This window comes from Boleophthalmus pectinirostris, unplaced genomic scaffold (genome assembly GCF_026225935.1).
Source record: "Boleophthalmus pectinirostris isolate CB_2022bp ecotype Guang Dong unplaced genomic scaffold, ASM2622593v1 HiC_scaffold_13, whole genome shotgun sequence".
Taxonomy (NCBI): Eukaryota; Metazoa; Chordata; class Actinopteri; order Gobiiformes; family Gobiidae; genus Boleophthalmus; species Boleophthalmus pectinirostris.
In genome coordinates this window covers 34,161,701-34,185,306 of record NW_026571036.1, presented here as the reverse complement: position 1 = coordinate 34,185,306, position 23,606 = coordinate 34,161,701, and the positions used below count along the sequence as shown (strand labels likewise).

Genomic DNA, 23,606 nt, shown 5'->3' with positions numbered 1-23,606 from the left:
TGAACAGAGCTGGCTTATGTCAAAGTCTCCTCCAGGAATCTTCTGCTTTGTCTCTCAGTTTCATCTTTTTATTGAAATCTCTGCTCCATTTTCCAACACTTTTCAAGTTTGTGCTTTGATTACTGTTATTTATCATATCTCGGTGCACTTAAAGATTATGAAAGCTGATGTTGAAGTGTTGGAACGAAATGAAGTAAAAGTAATAAAGTACTGGTCTTTAGTAAAAAGTTCACGTACTGTACTTTACTTGAGTATATTTTTAGTGGATAGTTTTTACTTTTATTTCACTACATTTGAGAGAAGCTATGTGTACTTTCTACTCAACTACATTTCTAACAGGACTGAACGTGTATGAGAAAGCATAAAAGAAAAAAACATCTTGAAAAAAGCAACAACTACAGATTCAGTTGTTTCTGTTGAACAAAATTCAGCACAAATCTTTCTCAAAATCTCTACATTTGAAGCTTTATTAGATCTCAAAATATGCTGGAGATTTTACTTGTTACTCTTTAAGCATATTTTTAAACTTTAATACTTTTACTAGTAAATTTTTTCATGTGATATTTTTACTTGAGCATTTATTGTACTTTGGTATCCGTACTTTTGCTTAAGTAACAAAATGGAGTTCCGGTAGTCCTTCCGTCACTGGTTGATGGATAGTTGAATCACATAGGTTAATCAGGCTTAGCCACATGCAGATTTAATGCTTTCAGCCTATCTGTACTTGTCCATCAGATCTCCATAAATAGTAATGGTGAAAGTACTGGTGAAAGTACTGTGATACATAAGATCAGGATATGTTTCAGTGTAATACTTAGGTCAACAAATCTGCTTAGACTGATGGATGCGGACATGTTTGGAGACTGGACCAATGTATAAATGATATCTTTATTTTGAACACTTCTGGACTGACTTTTCTGTTGGAGGGGCTGTCACCTGCTTGGAGATATGATTGTTTTGCGTGAATGTCCCCCATTATGGCTTTAAATGTACACTTCCTGAATCTATCTAGGTCAGGTCTCAGGTCTAAACCAGAACTGAATCAGACACTGGGACTAAACAATAATAATTATAATACGTTTATTCGGATATTTCATAAATGATAAATTGCATTATTTTCTAACAGTAATCAACAGACACATAACGGAAATTACTTTACATTAGTAATCACAAATATAATCGCCAACAAAAAATTAAAAAATCAATCCAAAAAGTAGTGGGAAGAAGCAAATGCGTATTCAACAAGGAGTAAACCAAGACTAAACCAGGACTAATCTGAGACTAAACCAGAACTAAACCGAGACTAAATCAGGACTAAACCGAGACTAAACCAGGACTAAACCGAGACTAAACCGAGACTAAACCAGGACTAATCTGAGACTAAACCAGAACTAAACCGAGACTAAACCGAGACTAAACCAGGACTAAACCAGAACTAAACCGAGACTAAACCGAGACTAAACCAGGACTAAACCGAGACTAAACCAGCACTAAACCGAGAGTAAACCGAGACTAAACCGAGACTCAACCGAGACTAAACCAGGACTAAACTGAGACTAAACCAGAACTAAACTGAGACTAAACTGAGACTAAACCAGGACTAAACCAGGACTAAACTAGGACTAAACCGAGAGTAAACCGAGACTAAACCGAGACTAAACCAGGACTAAACTGAGACTAAACCAGAACTAAACTGAGACTAAACCAGGGCTAAACCAGGACTAAACTGAGAGTAAACCGAGACTAAACCGAGACTCAACCGAGACTAAACCAGGACTAAACTGAGACTAAACCAGAACTAAACTGAGACTAAACTGAGACTAAACCAGGACTAAACCAGGACTAAACTAGGACTAAACCGAGAGTAAACCGAGACTAAACCGAGACTAAACCAGGACTAAACTGAGACTAAACCAGAACTAAACTGAGACTAAACCAGGGCTAAACCAGGACTAAACTGAGACTAAGCCGAGACTAAACTGAGACTAAACCAGAACTAAACTTGAGACTAAACCAGGACTAAACCCAGACTTAACCGAGACTAAACCAGGACTAAACCAGGGCTAAACCAGGACTAAACCGAGACTAAGATGAGACTAAACTGAGACTAAACCAGAACTAAACTGAGACTAAACCAGGACTAATCCTAGACTAAACCGAGACTAAGCCGAGACTAAATCAGGACTAAATCAGGACTAAACCGAATGCTCTATGGAGATGTTATTCTTTTGCCTGAATATTCCACAGTATGGCTTTAAATGTTTGTGAAGCTATCTAGCATTTATTGAATTACTCGCCATAGATCTGACTTGTAAATTGGCCTGATGGAGCCAGCTGCTTGTCTCCATGGAGATAGCTACATTTAGTCTTTATTGTCTCCTTTATGGAGATGGGCACAAAAACACAACAACAAAAGACGGCAGACAATAGACAGCGCTGTTTCTACACACTCACAACACTTAGAGCTACAACATCAATCCAGTAGCAGCAGTTAGGATAAAAAAGGAACTGACAAGATTCAATACAATACAAATTCATCAATAATTTCCAGTCTGTGGCACCTACAAAGTGTTTCCAGTCCGAATACTAAAAACACTGAATGTCTGAAAAATGCACTGGTTATATTTTTGTACAGAGCTTTTTCACATTCAAGGCACTCAAAGCAATTTATATCAAGAAACCACTCACCCATTCACACACATTCATACACCAGCATACACAGACACTGGATCTGTTCACTTTACCGATGATGTTCACGTCGAGGGTGAGAATCGAACTACCAACCTTCAGATCAGTGGAGAAACTACTCTACCATCTGAGCTACTGTCGACCTTATCCAGTTCTTTTTGGACTGACTTAACCTCCAGCGTGTTCTTATTATGATAGGCTGCTTTCTGGGCTTAATGCACTATTTAATATTAGGTCTGATCCATGTATCATTTGTTCATTTGTTTTTCAAAATAAAACCAAAAATAAGAAAATGTAAAAACAACAATTTTCTTCATTATTTGTTTCCAAAACCAAAATGAAGAAACAGATAACGATTCCCATTTCCATGACTTAAACTGTAATGCCGGACTTTTGCGCTGCATACAGATTGAACCAGAAGTAAATCAGGATTAAACCAGGACTAAACCAGGACTAAACCAGAACTGAACCAGGACTGTTTCCAGGACTAATCCCAGGACTAAACCAAGGTTAAACCAGGACAGATCCTAAGACTAAACCAAGACTAAACAGGACTGAACCAAGAGGACTAAACCAGGACTGAACTAGGACTAAACCAGGACTAAACCAGAACTGAACCAGGACTGTTTCCAGGACTAATCCCAGGACTAAACCAAGGTTAAACCAGGACAGATCCTAAGACTAAACCAAGACTAAACAGGACTGAACCAAGAGGACTAAACCAGGACTGAACTAGGACTAAACCAGGACTAAACCAGAACTGAACCAGGACTGAGTGCCGGGATGGATCTGGAGGTGCACCCGTGTAGACCGTTGTGTGACCGCAGGCGGACCAGCACAGAGTTCTCCGCCCCACGGGACTAAGCGAAGCCGTCGCCCAACTGCGCTCAGGTCAAAGATTAGTCCTGGTGTAGTCCTGTTTTAGTCCTGGTTCAGTCCGTATGCAGCACAAAAGTCCGGCATCGCAGTTTAAGTCACAGAAACGGAAAATGGCCATTATCAGTTTTTTCCATTATTCATTTAAACACAAAATCAAAAACTGAAAAAAACAAATCATTATCCTTTTTTCATTTTGGTTTTGGAGATAAATAATGAAGAAAATAGTTGTTTTTTTGCTTTCTTATTTTTGGTTTTATTTTGAAAAACTAATGAACGAATGATACACAGATTGGTGTAAATACTCTTTATTGTTTTTATTTACAATCTAAACAGTCCAGGCAGCAGTAACATCCTTGAGAAAAGCATTTGGTGTATATGTGATCAGAAAAGTGACATGCCGTACTCCTGGTCATAAAACTGCAGACAGATATACATTATTGAAAATCTGTCTTTGTATACACTATAAAAAAAAGATGTTAAGATCTGTAGATAGAGAGTATTTTCAAATGAAGCCACTTTTTTGCCATTTTGTGTAATAATGTCTTTTCATAAAACCTTTTTTTGCAGGTTTGAGAGTCTAGACCAGATACCAATTATCAAAATAGTCAACAATTATTTTAATATTCGTTTAGTCATAATAATTTTTAATAATTATTACAACCCAGTTTAGAGACAAATTTGGCAACAAACACAGAAAGGTGACAGACAAGGAAGTATTTACAGTCTTTGTGGTAAACTCTGCTTAATTCCTTGTACTTTTATTTATCTTATATTAAAACTATCATGAATCAAGCAGGAGTGCAGCATTAGCATTAGTGTTAGCACACAGGGTCAGTAGCAGTACTTTTTAATATGTTCCATTTCCAGGCCAGACCAGCCCCCTGCGCTTATATAACACAGGAAACAGATGTTGGCAGCACACAGCCCTGTCGCCATGGTTTTTTTCATTCTTTTCTCACTCTCTCACCCTCTTTTGTCTTTAACCCGCTCCGCAAACCACTTCTCAAGTTACCTCTGGAGTCTTAAATACCTGTAATTTGCTCTGTTATTTACATTTATTATAAGCTTTCAATCATTTAAGTACAGTTTGTGTGAATTAAGTGAATGGCTTCTAAGTGTAAAGGTGCTTAAAGGCTCATGGAAGCTCAGAGTTTTATATGAACGCTGTAAGGGCTGGGTTTAAGTCTGATTTAACATTTGTGGATTATTTGTTGTGTAACAGTGCTCATTGGGTCCAAGTGTTATAACTACATTTTTATTAGTTGCACAAAATATGCATAAAATTAAATGTGAGGAGACAGATGTTAAAGGTTCACTGTGCAAATTTGTCCACCACCAGCTTCTCTCCATGGACATGTTGCCTGGAATGTTTCACAGTATGGCTTTATACTTATTTATCTCTACGGAGACATCAGGTTATGCCACAGGGCCAAGTTACATGACAGATCTGTGGAGAGGCGAGCCCACTCACAGTAAGAATGCAAGTTCATTCTGCACTCTTCTCTCTCGTTTAATGTCTTTCTCTCTCTTTTAAATTTAATGATGATTATTTATGTTTTGATTTGTTTGTATTGTGATTTATTGTACGAATTGTGCTATTACACAAATAAACTTGCCTTGCCTTGCCTAATGCCATACCGGGACATTCCAGACAGCTGCAGCAACAATATCTCCATGGAGACGAGCAAATTACGCACCCTCCACCAGAAAAGTTACACAGTGTACCTTTAAATCATTGTATTATTATGATAAGTTAAAGGCGCACTTTGTAACTTTTCTAGTAGATGGTCAGCCACCTGCTTGTCGCCATGGAGATGTTAGTGCTCTTCCTAGAATGTTTCACATGTATTGCAGTAAACATTTTTATCTTGTATGTTTTCAATTACATTTTTCACATTAAGCGGGGCCACCTCTACACAGATATTACATGTAATTGGCCAGTAGTGGCGTCACCTTCTTGTCTCCATGGAGCTAGATATACATTATGGAACATTCCAGGCAAAGCAATAACATTTCCAAGCAATAACATTCCACCTTTAACTTCATATGACTTGTTCTCTTAACCCTGCACTCTGTAATCATTTGGATTTTTTCTAAACTTGAACACAGTCTCTGAGGAAAGATCAAGTTTCTGCCTATGTCTGGTTGTCCAGATGACACATGTGAGCAGCTCTGTGATTGGCCCTGAAAGGGCATATAGGGCTCTGATTGGCCGTTTGTAAGTGACTGTAACTGTGAACAGAAGTTGTGTGCATTTGATTGAATTTGTGGTGAGCAGACTAACAGTGAACACTAGCTTACACTTTGTGTCATAACATGTAAAATATCATGTTGTAAATATTTACATACAGTGTTCCAACCTCTTAAGATGTGGGCAATGCAGGTTGGGCTGTTTATGGTTGATTTTGTACTGTCTAATGCAAAGACAAAACACGATGTTCAATTATTGCCATGATTGGCAAATATGAAAATGTATATGCATGTTGGTTCTGGTTCATTTTTCTTCTTACAGTGTACTATAGGCAAGGCAAGTTTGCTTGTGTAGAACAACTTGTACATCAAGTCATTTAAAGTTCTTTACAGAATAAGAAAGGCATTAAAATCACAATACAAACAAATCAAATATAAATAATCTTCATAAAATTAACTTAAAGGGACAGTCCAGAATTCTGGACATAGGACCTCATTTCCTCGTGTTGGAGACATGTGGAGAGTCTTTTTTTAAATATTCCTTCCAGTCCTTGTATTTGCAGAGGTCGCTGGTGCTAGGCTAGTGCATGTCAATGGCCATAGTTAGCCTGCCACTAAAAACAGTCTTACCCACTCCACAAAACACCCGAAGCAAATCTGTTATTACACCAGACTGTTGATGTAAATGTCTGTGTTGATAGAATAATGTCTGAAATAAAACTAACCTTGCATCTCATGAATCATCGCATGTTGAGGGACTATTTTCTCATATATCAGTCCTGCCGCTGCCGAGCTTTCTATCAGGAAGTATAACTCGCTGCTGCAGCTCAGACATAAATCCTTCAAATGCAAGATTGGTTTTACGTCTAAAATTATTCTGTCACCACAGACATTCACATCGACAGTCTGGCGTAATAATAGATTTGCTTCGAGGAGTGGGTTTTAGTGTCAGGCTAACTATGGCCATTGACATGCACTAGCCTAGCACCAGCGACCTCTGCAAATACAAGGAGTGGATGGAATATTTTTAAAAGTGTCTCAACACATCTCAAACAATCTGGCTCACTAGGAAATGAGGCCCTATGTCCAAAATTCCGAAATGTCCCTTTAAAAGAGAAGTTTGCACATATAACTTTCTAACTTATCTTGAGTAGCTTAAAAACATGTATTCTTACTTACTTTTTGACGTCTTTGTGGAGATAGATCATTTTAATGCCATACTGTGAAACATTTTAGGTCAAGCAAGGGCAGCAACCCCTGTAGAGTGTCTCTTTAAGAAGTTGAAAACATTTTTTAATCCGAGCTCAAATATAGCACAAAAATGCCCAAATAGAGTCCTGGCATTGCCCCACATCCATCGAGAGGTTTGGGGTAGATTTGGGCCCATGTGTGTAATATCAGGCTCACTGGAGAGGCGTCTCTGGCTGTGAGCGGAGCACTCCCAGGAGAAAGGCATGCTGGGTAATATCACGCTCCCCAGGGGAAGTGGACATACACAGTCAGCACACGCACACAGCTCCACAGGCTACATATGGCCCCGGAGCCGCAGGAAACGCGCAGTAATGAAGAGGCACAGACAGGGGGCGCTGTGAGCAAATGTACACATGCTGTCTGCTTATACAGGCCAGTGGTGGAGGGCTGGACTAGAGGTTAATCATACGGTCTGGACGTCCCAATAAAGATAACTAGACAGTGGGAAAGAGAAAATAGTTTTTAGTTCATGTTTTTATACAGAAACTACCGGCCAACTAAGCAGCAGCACCTTCCCATTTTATTATAGTCAAATTATTATTATTATTAATTAATATTGTTTTTCTTGCTCTTTTAATGTGTATTGTATGTGTTAAGTTTTAAGTTTTTAAAGTTTTCCTCTTCCCACTCCTTTCTGGGCAAATTTTTTGTTGTAGTTATTTTAATTTCTATTATGATTTCACTTATGTTATATGTTCCATTGTATAAGAATGTAAGTCTCTACTCGCCCAAAATAAATACATAAATACAAATATAAATACATTTGACTTAACACAAAATCTTAACATGATTCTGGACTATATATAGTGCAGCAGTGAAACAGTTATGAAAGGCAAGTCTGCCATTTGTCAAGTAAAATTTGTATATTTACTTTTTCACAGAAGTTTCCAAAAGTTTCTCCAAAGTATTAAGCATAAATCTGATGCACTGTTCTTGTTCCCTTTTTTTAAGCCTAAAAATAGGCTAAAATAAAAGCGTGTTGTTTATACATTATGGATGTTTTTACTGCACTGAAAAACATGTATGCACAGGTATTACTCTTAGCAGGCTTTTATCCGCACAAAATAGACTCTAATTTGGCCTGGAGGAGGGCCGTCTCCTGCTTGTTTCTATGGAAATGTTGATCCTTTGGCTGTAATATTCCACAGTAATGTTCCAGTAACTTTCTGTTTCCATGGACTGCCGTTGACTTTCACCCACAGAAAGTTAAATACTATCAAAGGTCCTATATTACGCAAAATTGACTCTTGTGAACTTTAAGCAGTGTTATAATGCTGTTACCTTATCAAAACTGATGTTGTGTTTATTTTATTCACACGTTTGACACACATTCACTCTTGATTATTAGTCTGTTTATATCTCCAAAGCTCAAATTGCTCTGTGCCACCTTATGATAGCTTTAGATGGATTTAGTTCAGTAGAGACGGCCAATTCCAGGTCTGAAATGATTCTAGTGAAGGTGTATAGAGTGCAAAAACACAGTGGAGCACTTCCTGTATTACAACATGACATCAAAAGGTGGAACAGAGGTTACGTTTACACTGAAACGAATCACTGTCTCGGAAATGATTTGCGTCCAGACACGTTGTTTCTGTGTCCACAAATCTTTCTTATCCACACAGCTTTGAGCACATTTGTTTACCTTTTACAGAAACAAACCTTAAAACCGCATGACTAATTTGCATAAACTGGACACTCAAAAAACAGCTCGCTAATGTGCGCTGATGCGGTTCAGCTTCTGTCGGAGTTAAAAAGGACACGACTCAGTGGAATATATGTGTGCTTTCTGTGACAGAGGGGTGTTCTGCTGATGGTGAGTCTGTTCTGTGCTTCTGTCATGTTGGAGATGGTTCATGTTAAACTTTTCAGAGATTATACATCTGCAGGTCATACACATAGACTGTGTGAATGGACATAAATTCTAGCCTTTTAGTGTTTTGGTGGTGAATTACTTCGCGGCGCATAGATCTACAATGATCTACAATGTATCAGCATTTTCAGGCATCCACACAGTGCTGGTTCAGATCTGTACTATACTGTATCTGTTCAGATGAATTCATGGGAGCTGGCGGCACCAGATCGTTCCCTTTCTGGAGCCGTTTGCCGTTGGATTAGTTTGGACGAACACTGCATCCGCAACAAAAACGTCTCGAATACGTACAAGTGTGGAAGGGGAAAGATTGTTTCCTGTTTGAGAGAAGAACTCACTACAGGGTTTGTCTGTTAAATGAAAAATGTGTGAATGAAACAAAACACACTCGGGTATGTTTTTGATGAGGTAACATTAGAACATAGATCAGAAAATACAGCAATATCAGCCTTTTTAATAATGTTTCAGTCTTTTTTCATATCTTGCATATCCGTAACTTTTTCACATTTTGATGTCTGACACTAAACACAAAATGATCCTATAACACTGCATTAAACAGTATACATTTGTATCTCACTACAAACTTCTGAAGCGTGATTTGATTAAGCTGTGAAGTTGTCAGACTGAATCCTTCTCAAATCCCGCATCCCCAAAAACATGTCCTCCTTCTCCTCCTCCTCCTCCTCCTCCTCCTCCTCCTGCTCTGAACTGTTTACGTGATCCCAATTAATGCCTGGCTCACGGCTCCGATTCACTGACAGTTCCTTCTTCTTCTTTTTTTATGTTTTGGCAAATAAAAATAAAAAAATCTCCAAAACCGCGCCAGCCGTGACACCTCCCCTCCTTTGACGCTGTACCTGCTCGTGATCATAGAGTATCGCAAAGTGAGTAGTTTAATTTCATATTTACTCCATTCACAGACACAGAGGATGAAAGAAGGAGGTGTCTCGGGGAGGGGGAGACAGCATGGATGTCTGGATGTTTTCCTGCCCCTTGTGGATAATGTATAGACTGATTTATTTCTTTTTTTATCTGGTGAAATGAGGAGTCTTTGATCAAAAAATGCATACAGGAGAGAGTTGTATCCTTGACATGATTGTACAATAACAAAATCACATTTGAAGTTTTGAATAAATTGGCATTGAGACCGTATCTTTCCTTGTTAAAATTACACTAACAATATCAAAACAGACTCACAGGATTAAAGGCACACTGTCCAACATCTGTGGTTTGGGGTCAGCCACCTGCTTTTGTTTATGGAGAGGTTTTTGCATTTCCCAGAATGTTCCACAGTACGGCATTATACGTAAAAAGTTATACGTTATGCATAATGTTTTTTTGTGAGCTTTAACCCATGTTATAATGTTACAACATCATAAACATAATTGTGTTTTGTTTCATGTACACAGTTTGAGTGACCCTTTATTAGTCTGTCTACACCTCTAAAGCTCAGAATGCTCTGTTCCACCTTGTGATGTCATGAATCAGTAGTTTTCATGTTAACAGCATTTAACCTTTTGTTCAGAAGAGATTGGAAATTCCAAATGATTTTAGCCAAGGTGTATGGGGTTTAAAGACACAATGGAGCACTTCCTGTTTTCCCACATGACATCACAAGGTGGAACAGAGTTTGGAGAAGAATTCAGATGAATTATGCAGGATTTGTGTGTTAAACATGTGTGAATGAAACAAAACACAACCCCAGGAATGTTTTTGATTAGGAAACAACATTATAACATAGATCAGAAAATAGAAAATAAACGCTTTAATCTATATTAGATATCAGGTGTTTTATTGCTGAATTAACTGTGAGTTGCTTTTCTCAATTAAGTTTAACACAATTACATCCACACTGAAGCAGGGGATTCAAGCTTACAGATGGGATGAGATAAAGTTTGCACAAGATGAGATGAGATTTTGACATTATTTCTCATAAGTAAATTGAGTGGTTCAGTTATGTTTTTTTTTTTTTTATTAGAATTTTTAATGTATCTTATTTAATATTTTTGTTGTTATTGTAGCCCTGCCTTTTGGAACTACACTTTCTCAGGAACTGTCATTCACCAGCTCTTAACCCCTTTTTATACACTCCAAACGTAAACAAATGTTAAAATAAAATCATAAGATCATTTTCCTCATGTGTGCACAGTTTTGTGGCAATTTTGCCCCATCCCTTACCCTCTACCAGAAGCCACACAATGCAGTTTTAACTTAAAATGTAAAAGCTTCATTCAAATGTTTGTAAGAAATATCTTTGCAATAAGAACAGTAATGTAATTTACTCCAGTAGGAAAGAACATTGCATATAATTACTGTAACTCGTACATTTTGTTATTGATTCAGATTATATTATTGAAAACTAGAATTCATTTTACAGATCTCCATATCCTGCCTACATTTTTGTTGCCATGACAGTGTAATTGCTTTGCTTGGAATGTTTCACAGTATGGGATTAATTTAACTATCTCCATGGAAACAAGCAGGAGATGCTACCAGACCAAGATACCAGTCAGATCTGTGAAGAGGAGGGCCCGCTGACTGTTGGTGTGCATGTTCTTTAAGCAATAAAAACACCCAGAATTGATTACATGGTAGATAGACAAGTTTAATGCCACCCTGTGAAATATTTCAGGTGGCACACGAAAAGTTACACAATTCACCTTTAATGATTGAAAATCTTCTCAGCTGTTTTCTTCTTTATCCGTCCTTCACGATTTGCCTTGTGTCTCATGTCTCTCCTGTTTTGTGTGTTTCAGAGCATAGGAAAAGGCTCGCTGTGGTCCATAGACCCCGAGTACAGACACAACCTGATCCAGGCGCTGAAGAAGACCCCCTATCACCCATATCCCCCGAGCCTGGCCACGCCCTCCACGTCCCCGCCCACCCTGCCCCCCCAGACATTTCATAGCAGGTAAGATTCAATACACAACATAAACGCACATCACATCATATTAACACACACTTTTAGAATCAGAATTTTCTTTGATTTCTAAAGTAATCATACAAAATTTGCTCCCTCAAATGAATTCTATCATTGTGTCCTTGGGCAAGACACTTAACCCACTTTGCCCCTAGTGTCTGTGTACATTGGTGTATGAAAGTGTGTGTGAATGGGTGAATGGTTCCTTGATATAAAGTGCTTTGAGTGCCTTGAAGGTGGAAAAGCGCTATATAAATATGTCCATTTATCATATTTTAGTACTTTTTTTTCTTTCTGAACAAGTTAAACAGAATCCTATTACTAAAACACCACAATGCTTGTCAGAAAACAATTTGATATTTTCTCTTTTCATTCAGTCCTAATATAAGATATAATATCAGATGAAAAATAAAGGCCACACTGAAATAAGGTATGATAAACTTCATTATATTCTTGGAGTAGAACGCTCAGAAAGCAAAGAACTACATAGACCATGATCCTTTGCTTTGATCCAGTGCAGCCAATATGGAGAAATTAACCATAGTTGTTTGAAAAATAATAAGCATTGAGATTTTCATATAGTGATAGTTATACCACCCTCTGACTCACATGTCAATAGAGTCTAATATACAGTGCACCATCCACTTAGTTTACATTGATTATTTAAGCTGGTTCGATTATAAACACATTAAGGCCTCATAGATTTTTCTCCAACACAATGAACCTTTTATCTTGAATTATTCTAATGTTACGTGTTTCTCTTACTCCTCAGTGGGCAGGTACACATCAGGTACATTTTTGTAGTTTTGTCATATATTACTATATTTGTGAATTACTGAGTTGTATCATTTCTATTAGGTTTAGCTATGAAAATAATAAATACATGCTTGTCTCCATGGAGATGTTATTGCTTGGAATGTTCCACAGTGACGTCAAATCGATATGTCTCCATAGGGGGCATGCAGGTGAAGCCACTAGTTACAAGCCTGGTCTGTGGAGAGGCAATCCTGCTCCAGGCAACATGTCCACAGAGACAAACAAGAGGCTTTCCATCTTCTAGGAAAGTTACATAGTGCACTTTTAAGACCACATGGAAATTCTCATATTCAGCAAGTTTAGTTTGTGTTAAAGGACATATTACGCTATTTTCTGATCTACGTTATAGTGTTATTTCCTCATCACAAAGAGGCGGAGTTTTGTTTTGTTTCATTCACACATGTTAATTAATTATTCTGTTTGTTTGTTTGTTTGTTTGTTTGTTTGTTTTGGTCAATTCAGTACCTCAATCTGACTTTTGATTGTCTGATCCCAGCTACGAGCACTGAACTCTTATCAGTGTCCTTGAGCAAGACACCTTACTCGCCTTGTTAATTTAGAGAGTTAAACTTATACTTATCGTAATTTGCCTGTTTTCTTATAGCGTGTTACTTTACTTGAGAGAGTTTAACTTATACTTATCAACTTATTATAATTTGCATGTTTTCCTATAGCGTGTTACTTTACCTGAGATTGTGCTATTGTGAGTTACCTGCCCAGTGTTTGTTTTAAATGCAGGGCTGCCCTGGATACAGCAGCAGGAGCAGAGCCAACACATATTTTAGCTGTTCAAAAAAGGTCAACCTTTCAGTTTAATTTTACGCTACATATAACATATTTCCTCTGCCTCCGCTGCACTTTCACTCCACTTTACCGTGAACAAACTAACAAGTAGAACCACCAAAGTCTCATAATGTAAAAACTTGTAAAATGTCAATGTCTAATGCCAAGTACAAGAGTTTTAAACGGTAGATTGAGTACAGATATATTTATATATTTTTATATATAGGCCTGTAGCTAAACAATAAACTAGTGACATTTTTGAAATACATTTAAATACTGGATACTATAGTGTTTCTTCCAGCGCCTGTAGTGGACAAACTTATTTAACTGTAAGCACAATGACGTTTTTGCATGTATCCGTAATGTGATTGGAGTCTTAGATTTACAGTGTAGCACCTGTCAAGAGACCAAAGATGTGTTCACTTCATTTAATCATTCACTTTGTTCAATCATTCACTTCATACTATCATTCACTTCATTCACAGTGGATGGTAAGCGACTAGAATTATAATTTTGACTATATGTTATGTGATTTAAATGTGCTCTTCTTTTTAATTGTATTCTTTGTGCAGCATCTTTGAGTCTTTAGAAAAGCGCTGTTTAAATAAAATGTATTATTACTATTGGAGCCACAGTTGCCCTGAGGCAGACAGGGGAAAACAAGGCTGACAAACTGTGACTTTGACAAATCTCTCACTCACCACATACTATGAGAAACAAGTTTAGTCTTTATTTGAAGAGTCGATGTACAGAAGCAGTGAGTTCTTAAAAGCACTCTTATGGCAAAATAACTAGTTTCCATCTAGTGCCTTGCCTGAGGACACAACAAAAGTAGACCCGCTGCTGTCCCACTGTGGTAGCTTGTATTCACAGCAGTCTTCCAATCCAGCCCTGCTTAGCTTCTCAGATCAGATTGGGCATTCTTAAAGTGGTATGACCGCATTTTTGCAGATACATTTTTAGGATATTTTTGAGCAGCCTTCCTAAAACTTTCTCCGTTACACTTTTATATTACTGATAAGTCAAAGTCAAGGTCAGATGCATGTCCCTGCCAGGCTACCATTGTTGTTGGATGATTTCAGACCTTTCAGAATTGTCAATATCTACTTATTTTGAGCTTTGGAGATGTAGACAGATTAATAATAAAGATGCTCAAACATGTGTGAATGAAACAAAAGCACAACTGCAGGCGTGTTTGTGAGGAGGTAACAACATTCTAACATGGATTAAAACTCACAAGAGTCAATTTTGTATAATATAGGACCTTTAATACAGTTTAGGAATCAAATTAATATCAAATTTAAAATAAAGTAACCACTTGCACCCACATTTTTGTATTGTTAGACTAATTTACACACAACATTTAAAACTGCTATGGACTGTGAAGTACCTTTCTAGATTTATTAGACATAATGTATTCCAATACTTCTCAAATCAAACGGAAATTTGACGTTTTATGTATTCAGTAGCAATTTGAAGTGCTTGTTTTGACGAATTAATAAAACGCATTTACATTTCCTCTTCACACACTTGAAAATATTGAATCCTCCGTCAAATCAAACAGCTTTTGTTGACATTAATCGTTAAGACTCAGCAGTTGTTTGTCATTTGTGCGGCAGTTGACAGTTTCTCTTACAGCCTGGGAACAAAAATAGTTGGAAAATGTATTATTGAGGAGGCACAGAAGTGTTGCTGACGTAAGAAACCGCTGTTTGGGAAAAGAAAATGGTCCAATTATAGGATTTATGGTGACACAATGGTAAAGCGAGTCTTACAATACTCTTAAATGGTCCATATTATGCTCTTTTCTGATCTATGTTGTAATATTTCCTCGTCACAAACATACCTGGACTTGTGCTCTTCTCGCAAACAGAAAACACTGTTCCACCTTGTGATGTCATGTGGTAATACAGGAAGTGCTCCACTGTGTTTTTAAACTCTATACACCTTCACTAGAATCATTTACAAGGGGAATTGTGAGTCTCTGTTGAACTAAAGATAAAAACTTAAACTTGGAAACTACCACTACATGACATAAGGTGGAACAGAGCATTTTGAGCTTTGGAGATGTAGAAAGACTAAGAAATAAGAAAGAATTACTCAGACATGTGTGAATGAAACACAACTCCAGGTATGTTTTGATGAGGTAACAAAGTTATAACAATTCTCAAAGCTCACAAGAGTCAATTTTGTATAATATACGATAGGGATGTAACAATAACCGAAATATCGTAATATCGTATCGTCAAAGTTCTCACAATATATTGAAATACAAGTCTATTTGCTTAAATGAAGAGTTATGGTGCAGCAATAGCTAAAAAAAGACAGAGTGAACTACATAGACCATGATCCTTTGCTCCATTTCAGTGTAGACTACAAGAAGAAATAACTGTTCTAAGCACTTTTAAGTCTTAATTCTTTGGATTAAGTCTTGTCAAGGCATTTTAAGAGGAAAAAGTCACATATTCACAGTTTTGTTAACCCCCACAAAATATCATAATAAATATTGTACCATGAGGTATATTGTGAAAATAACGTACAGAGAGATTTGGATATTGTTACATCCCTAATCCTGAGCCTCCCCACCATATTGTGAGCTTTCCCCCGATATAGCAATAAATACTGTATGGTGAGGTTCATACTGTGCCAATATCGTATCATGAGACTTGGATATCGTTACACCCCTAATATATGACCTTTAAAGATGCAGTGCGTAACTTTTGTAGTGAAGGTTTCCAGCTTGTACAGTATATGAGGAGATGTTATTGATTTACCTGCAATTTTCAGTTGGTCATTAAATCGATCTACTGTGTCTTGCCTATTATTAAATTGCACGTGATTGCTAAACAGATATCTTAAAAAACATGCATTTTAACTGTGAGCGAACTCGCCTCTCCATAGATCCAATCTGTAACCTGGACTGATGACATCTCCTGCACCTTTCATTGAAATATAATAAAATTTTGACACCTATGGCACAAGTATTCATGAGTTTTAGTTTCCTGATATGTGCAACATTTTAAGGACTTTTCCGCAATGTTTTCAAAAGTCATTTTAAATTGTTAATCTCGATGACAACAGTGTTGATTTTTCATAAAGCCGAAAGCCATGTATATTCTTCTTAAAGTTAGTTCCCAAAGACAAACATAGCATGCCCCCCTCTCTCGATGCTGTGTCTCCATCTGCCCCTGCCTCTCTCTCTGTGCTCTCTATCTCTGACCCTCCACAAATTTACAAGGTCCACTCCCATCCTTCTGTTATCCTGCCCCCAGGCTCGGAACAGGTGAATGCTCCTCTCTCTATTTTGCTCTCACTCGCTCTCTGCTCTGTCCCTTTCTCTCTTTCTCTCGCTCTTTCTGTCTTTATCTTGCACTCTCTCTCTCTCTCTCTCTCTCTCTCTCTCTCACCCTCTCCCTCTGCGTCTCTCTTCTCTCTCTCTCTCTCTCTCTCTTGATCTGTCTCTCTCCTGTCCTCTTTCTCTCTCTGTCTCTTTCTCTCTCTCTTTCTGTCTCTATCTTGCACTCTTTCACTCTCTCTCCCACCCTCTCTCTGTGTGTCTCTCTCATCTCACTCTCTCCTCTCTTCTCTTCTCTTTGTCTTTTTCTCTCTATGTCTCTCTCTCCTCTCTCTTTCCATCTTTCTCATCTCGCTCTCACCTCTCTTCTCTCCTGTTTCTCTTTCTCTCTCTCTATCTCTCTCCGCTCTCTCTCTCTCCGTCTGTCTCATCTCGCTCCCTTCTCTCCTCTTTCTCTTTCTCTGTCTCTCTTCCCTCTCTCCTTCTTTCCTCTTTCTTGCTCTCTGTCTCTCTCCTCTCTCTCTCTGTCTCTCTCATCTCGCTCTCGCCTCTCCTCTTTCTCTTTCTCTTTCTGTCTCTCTCCACTCTCTCTCCATTTCTCTCACCTCGCTCTCACCTCTGTTCTCTTTCTCGCTTTCCTCTTTTCATCTCTCTTATCTCGCTCTTTTCTCTCGTCTTTCTCTTTATCTCTCTATGTCTCTGTCTCCCTCGCTGTCTCTCTCTCTCCATCTCTCTCATCTCACTCTCGCCTTTCCTCTTTCTCTCTCTCTCTCTCTCTCTCTCCATCTCTCATCTCACTCTCGCTTCTCTTCTCTCCTCTTTCTCCCCTCTCTCTCTCTCTCTCTCTCTCTCTCTCTCTCTCTCTCTCATCACTCTCTCTCCTCTCTCTGTATAAACCAGGACACGTAGAGGTCGAGAAAAGTTGTGAAAATGTTTTTTTTTATTGTCGAAAAAGATATAAGAGCTGACCCCAAAATCGTATTGCAGAATTTCACTGACCTATTGACTGTTCAGTTCGTCTTGATATGCGCACGTCGCCTTGACAACCGAGTGTTTCACAAAGCTGGAGATAAACATGCCACCTGTTTGGATTGTTGCCATAGCAATTAATAATTCAGAATATTTTATCGCTTGAATGTCAAAAGTCTTACATCAGAGGAGAGTTAAGTTCTGGTTCGAGGGCAAATTATTCTTCCAACTTTTATGGTGAATCTTTTAAAGCTGCGATATGTAACTTTTCTGTCACCTGCTTGTGTGAATGAGACAGTTTACAGGTAAGATCTGTGGAGAGATGAGCCATCATAGTAAGAATAGTACAAATATTTTCTTAGCAATAACACATTAGATAAACATGAATAAATCCAAGATAGACAGGCCAGGACATGGAGGGTAACACCTCCACGGAGACAAGCAAGTGGAAAAGTTACACAGTGCACCTTTAATACAAACTTTGCATTCTACCAGATGGCATATAATGTCTTCCTTGGCTTTAGTTCCACCTGTCTGTGCAATTTCATGACATTTCCTGGTTGTCATTATCTGCCAATACGCCTAATTCTGTGTCCAAAAATCCACCTGCAAATCTCTTTATTTCTCCACTACCCTTTCACTATTCCTCGGACTCTCCCCCGCCCCCCCCCCAGCCACCTCCCCTCTCTCCCCCTCCTTCCCTCCCTCTCCGCTAGTGCTGATCCGGGCAGGTTGAGCACGCGAGGAACCAGCCGACTGTGTAAGACAGAATAATTGGTTCACCATAAAATGTAAAAGTGTCATTTTGAACAATGAGGTATGGGGAAGTGGAACAAATTGGAGGCCGGATTGGGAACACGACGCTTGGGGGGGTGAGAAAGAGGGAGAGAGGGATAGGGAGGAGAGAGAGAGGGGGAGAGAGAGAGGTCATTTGCATTGTGGCGGAGAGAGAGAGAGGGAAAGAGAGAGAGGAGAGGAGAGGTAGTCCATTTGTTGGTCCCAGATGACAGTGCACCTGAGGAGTGAGTATGGGGCTGCCTTCACGTGCTATAGGTCACACAGCTCAAATTCATTATTTCTGTCGACTCTGGGCTCAAATTAGCATCACGCCGGAAGGACAGAATTCATAATTACCTTTCCTTACTTTTCGGGGAAGGTTTTTTCAGTTTTTGTTTACATGCTCAATGTCGTCACTGTCACTGTTATAATGACAATAAACTGGTTATAAAAGTGGATTTAGTTTGCATTATATTGCTTTCCAATATCACGCTTTTTTCTGAAGTTACAATGTGTTTTGTTTCATTCACTCATGTTTAACACACACATCTTGCATATTTAGGCACATTTCTTCTCTCAAACAGAAAACACTCTATTCCAACAGGACATTCCCCACTTTGTTTTTAATTCCACACGTCTTGCACTAGAAACATTTGGACAGTTTCAGCCATGGAATTGCCATTCTCTGCTGAAATAAAAGTAAAAGGTAGCTGTTATTTTGAAAACTACTGCTTCATGACATTACAGTGTGGAACAGAGCATTTTGAGCTTTGGAAATGTCGACAGAGTAGTAATAAAGGTTTGCTCAAACATGCGTGAATGAAACAAAACACAATTCCAGGTTTGTCTTTGAGGATGTAACCGTGTTCTAACATGACTTAAAGGGACAGTCTGGAATTTTGGACATAGGACCTCATTTCCTAGTGAGCCAGAGTGTTGGAGACGTGTGGAGACACTTTTTTTTTAAATATTCCATCCAGTCCTTGTATTTGCAGGTCGCTGGTGCTAGGCTAGTGCATGTCAATGGCCATAGTTAGCCTGACAGTAAAAACAGTCTTACCCACTCCACAAAACACCTGAAGCAAAGCTATTATTACACCAGACTGTTGATGTAAATGCCTTACCGCCAAAGTAATATTCCGCTGCTGCTGAGAAAATAGTCCCTCAACATGCGACGATTCATGTGACGCAAGGTTAGTTTTATTTCAAACATTATTCTATCAACATAGACATTTACATCAACAGTCTGGTGTAATAATAGATTTGCTTTGGGTGTTTTGTGGAGTGGGTAAGACTGTTTTTAGTGTCAGGCTAACTATGGCCATTGACATGCACTAGCCTAGCACCAGTGACCTCTGCAAATATAAGGACTGGATGGAATATTTAAAAAAGTGTCTCCACACGTCTCCAACACTCTGGCTCACTAGGAAATGAGGTCCTATGTCCAAACTTCCAGATTGTCCCTCACGTAATATAGGACCTTTAATGTAAACAAGTGAATGTCTGTTGCTATAAACCAATCACAACCTTCCGTCTTTCAATCTTAACCAATCAGCTGTCACCTCATTCATTTATTTATACATTTTATATACATTTTTTAGCAGTTGACTTTGTAACTTATTAGGTGCAGGGTCCGTCACCAACTTCTGCTCATGATGTTATTACTAGATAGAATGTTCCACAGTATGGCATTAAAGTTTTCTATTTCCATGGAGACAAGCAGGTGAAGTCAGAATCAAATAAAATAAGTAGTGAGCGCTTTTAACTATAATCTGACTTCACAGTGCCATTGCAGATGTTTATTTATATGTACTTTCTCTATCAAATAAAAACATAAATAAATAGAATTCCTGCTGTGGAACATCTCTGTGAAGAAGAAGCTCTTGGACCCCCACTGGAAATGTTCCACGGTGCACCTTTTAAGAAATCATACCCTTACTAATCCGTCTACACTATAATTTCCCAGTTTAATCTCTTCTGGTTGAAATATGTTTGATGAATTTTCTGTCAAGTGAGTGCCAATTCTAAAATGTAAAATGGATTCTTAAGTTAATAGAGTTTTTCCATTTCTCGAACAGCTAAAGGGTTCCTCAATTGAATTTGTACTTAATTTATGTGGACTAATCTTCAATAGTTGCATTGTGTTTTATAATGTACAAAGCTGGCTCTTTCAACCTACACTTCTGTTCTTGTTGTTGCATATATTTCAGGAAATCTGTCAATAACTTATTTTCAAATACTTTGCAGTAAACAGCTCCTGACAACAGTTGCCTTTGTTGCCTCTGGTCCTTTCCCCGCTTCATATTTACAGCTCTCCACAATTTGCCCAAAACATACACCTCTTTTAAACCGCTGATTGATTCTGAGGTGGTCCTTGTCCCTTCAAGCGGACTTTTGTACATTCTCGGGGCAGTGTGGAGGTACCAGATCAATAAAGAGAATTTACTGTGTGCGTTTGAAATTTCCCAGCAGCGGTTTACAGTAGAGGCCCAGTGTGTAGCGTATGCACCATTTACTTCTAATGGGCTGCACCAAACATAGAGAGCTGGGCCTTATAGCCTTTTAACTTGTGAGGAGCCGAGAGGCGTTTGATGGAGTTTGGGACCAGACTGTAATGAAGATACTTAAATTAAGACAAGACTACAGCAGGACAGTTATTTGCTTAATGGAATATGCGGAAATTTAGTCATTTTCATCTGAATTAAATAAAGGATTAAGATGTGCAAAGGCACAAAATTTCATGAAATGTTGTGTCCATATCATGGACCAGACTGTATAAAAGAAGTGGACTAAGCGAGTGTGACGTCACCCATAGAGTTCGGCGCTGCTCAAATGAGGCTTGCGATGCTCACGGTTACAGGAGCGAATCTGAAGCCAGGCTCTGTGTTATGAATAGGATTTTTTGAAGGACAAAATGGTGAAAAAAAAAAATCAGGATCATTTAGAGCGGGTTAATACAAACACCAAAGACCAGTGATGGGCACATGAGACGGAGCTCCGGAGCACGTCTCGTTCTTTCTGAAACAAATTGCTCTGAAACACTGCCTCGGAGCTCGTCTCGCAGCAGCCGCTCACGTGACCAAAGTGTCAAAGTCCCTCCCCCTACTGCTTCACTCTGCGTGTCAATCGCTTCAGTGTATCGAAGCGTTTCATTGGCTCAGTGAATGTTCCGCTCTGCCGATTGGTTCAGAGTGCTTCAGAGTGGTTTGACAAGCGCTAAACTGCTACAGTATAAAAGATGCGCCAATATTTGTTAAAAATGTTGGATAGTGTGGAGTATTGTGTAACGTTAGTGGTGACTTTTGGCAACTTTTGGCATTTGTTTCATTTTCGATGGCATCTACAAGTGGAAAAAAGTGATCCATGGTTTGGAATCACTTTGATCTAATTGCACCTAAAAAGGTCACCTACTTTCTTATTTACAGCATACTATTTATGTTGCTCTTTACATATTATTTAAAATTATCATTATTATTGTTGTTGTTAGGTACGGTGTCGCTCTGCACACAAGTATCGTCTTACACTAACAATACTTCATCGATGCTGAGACACCTGCGTGCCAATGGTTAAAGTGTTTCTCTGAGGCCTCAGACACGTCGAACCATTTGAGACAATATTGCGACTGAGGTGTCAATGCTTCACGAGGCTCCATTCACCCATCACTACCAAAGACCAAAATTACAAGGCTCACTGCAGCAGTTACAGAGAGGCATGACAATTTTTCAGTGTTCAATTGGATCCAGAGTCGATGGAGCCGGAAGAGCCTCCTGGTGAACTTCCTATTTGGCACGTGACGGATAGCGCATTAGCTATGTCCACTCATATATATGGTCTATGTTTTTTTTTTTTGGACACTCAAAACATTCCAATCACGACCAACACTCACACACACACACACCACTTTCTTACTAAGCAATGTGGGTGAAGTGTCTGGCTTAAGATGCAGCACTGTCTGATACTGCAAAATGAGCCACAACAAGTACCACTTACTATAGTATTCCTTATGAATATGAATGGTGTATTTATGCATACATTATGCATATTGCTTATAGAGGTGTTATCATGTGTTTCTCACTTCAGTTTGTAACATTTTGTAACACAACACATGTTTGAACTTTCTCAGTTCTGTAAAAAGGCGTCCACAAAAACAGCATGGACTTAAAGGGACAGTCCAGAACTAAAGCCAACTAACAAGCAACTAAATAAAACTGTTAGAGACGCGCTGCTACAAATGAGTTCATTTTTGATGAGAGTTGTTTTATCTGAAAGAGGTTGAGGTAAAATTGAGCGGTTACAAAATAGTTTTATCCAGGCTACGGACGTGCAGGGGTTTTTGAAAGATTCACTGTTTCGCAAAGTGGAGAATAAAGGTTTTTTTGTTTTTTGTTTTTTTGGCTGTCTCCATGGGGATGTTACTGAAAATAAAATAGAAATCATTACTTTCGGTGTAATTACATTTTTGTTCCAGTTTAAAGGGACAGTCTGGAATTTTATACATAGGACCTCATTTCCTAGTGAGTTTTTCCTAGTTTTTAAAATATTCCATCCAGTCCTTGTATTTGCAGAGGTCACTGGTGCTAGGCTAGTGTATGTCAATGACCATAGTTAGCCTGACACGAAAAACAGTCTTACCCACTCCAGAAAGCACCCGAAGTAAAACTATTATTACACCAGACTGTCAATGTAAGTGCTTGTGTTGATAGAATAATTTTAGAAGTAAAACTAACCTTGCATTTGAAGGATTTATGTCTGAGCAGCAGCAGCGAGTTGTACTTCCTGACAGAAAGCTTGGCAGCGGCGGACTGATATATGAGAAAATAGTCCCTCATTCCTTGATTCATAAATGCAAGGTTAATTTTATTTCAAACATTATTCTATCAACACAGACATTTACATCAACAGTCTGGTGTAATAATAGATTTGTTTCGGGTGTTTTGTGGAGTACGTAAGACTGTTTTTAGTGTCAGGCTAACTATGTCCATTGACATGCACTAGCCTAGCAGCAGCGACCTCTGTAAATACAAGGACTGAATGGAATATTTTAAAAACTAGAAAAAACTCACTAGGAAATGAGGTCCTATGTCCAAAATTCCGAACTGTCCCTTTAAACTGAAACAAAAATGTAATTACACCGAAAGTAATAATTTCTATTTTATTTTCAGTAACAT

The 23,606-nt window shown here is 38.5% G+C and overlaps 1 protein-coding gene across 1 annotated transcript in view; it reads left to right on the top strand.

Moving 5' to 3' along the window:
* Positions 1 to 23,606, top strand: part of ches1 (checkpoint suppressor 1) — a 177,242-nt gene that overhangs the window by 106,894 nt on the left and 46,742 nt on the right. The window contains exon 3 of the mRNA XM_055149302.1: positions 11,635 to 11,789. Within this exon, the coding sequence (XP_055005277.1) occupies positions 11,635 to 11,789 (155 nt within the window). The remainder of the gene's footprint in view (positions 1 to 11,634; positions 11,790 to 23,606) is intronic.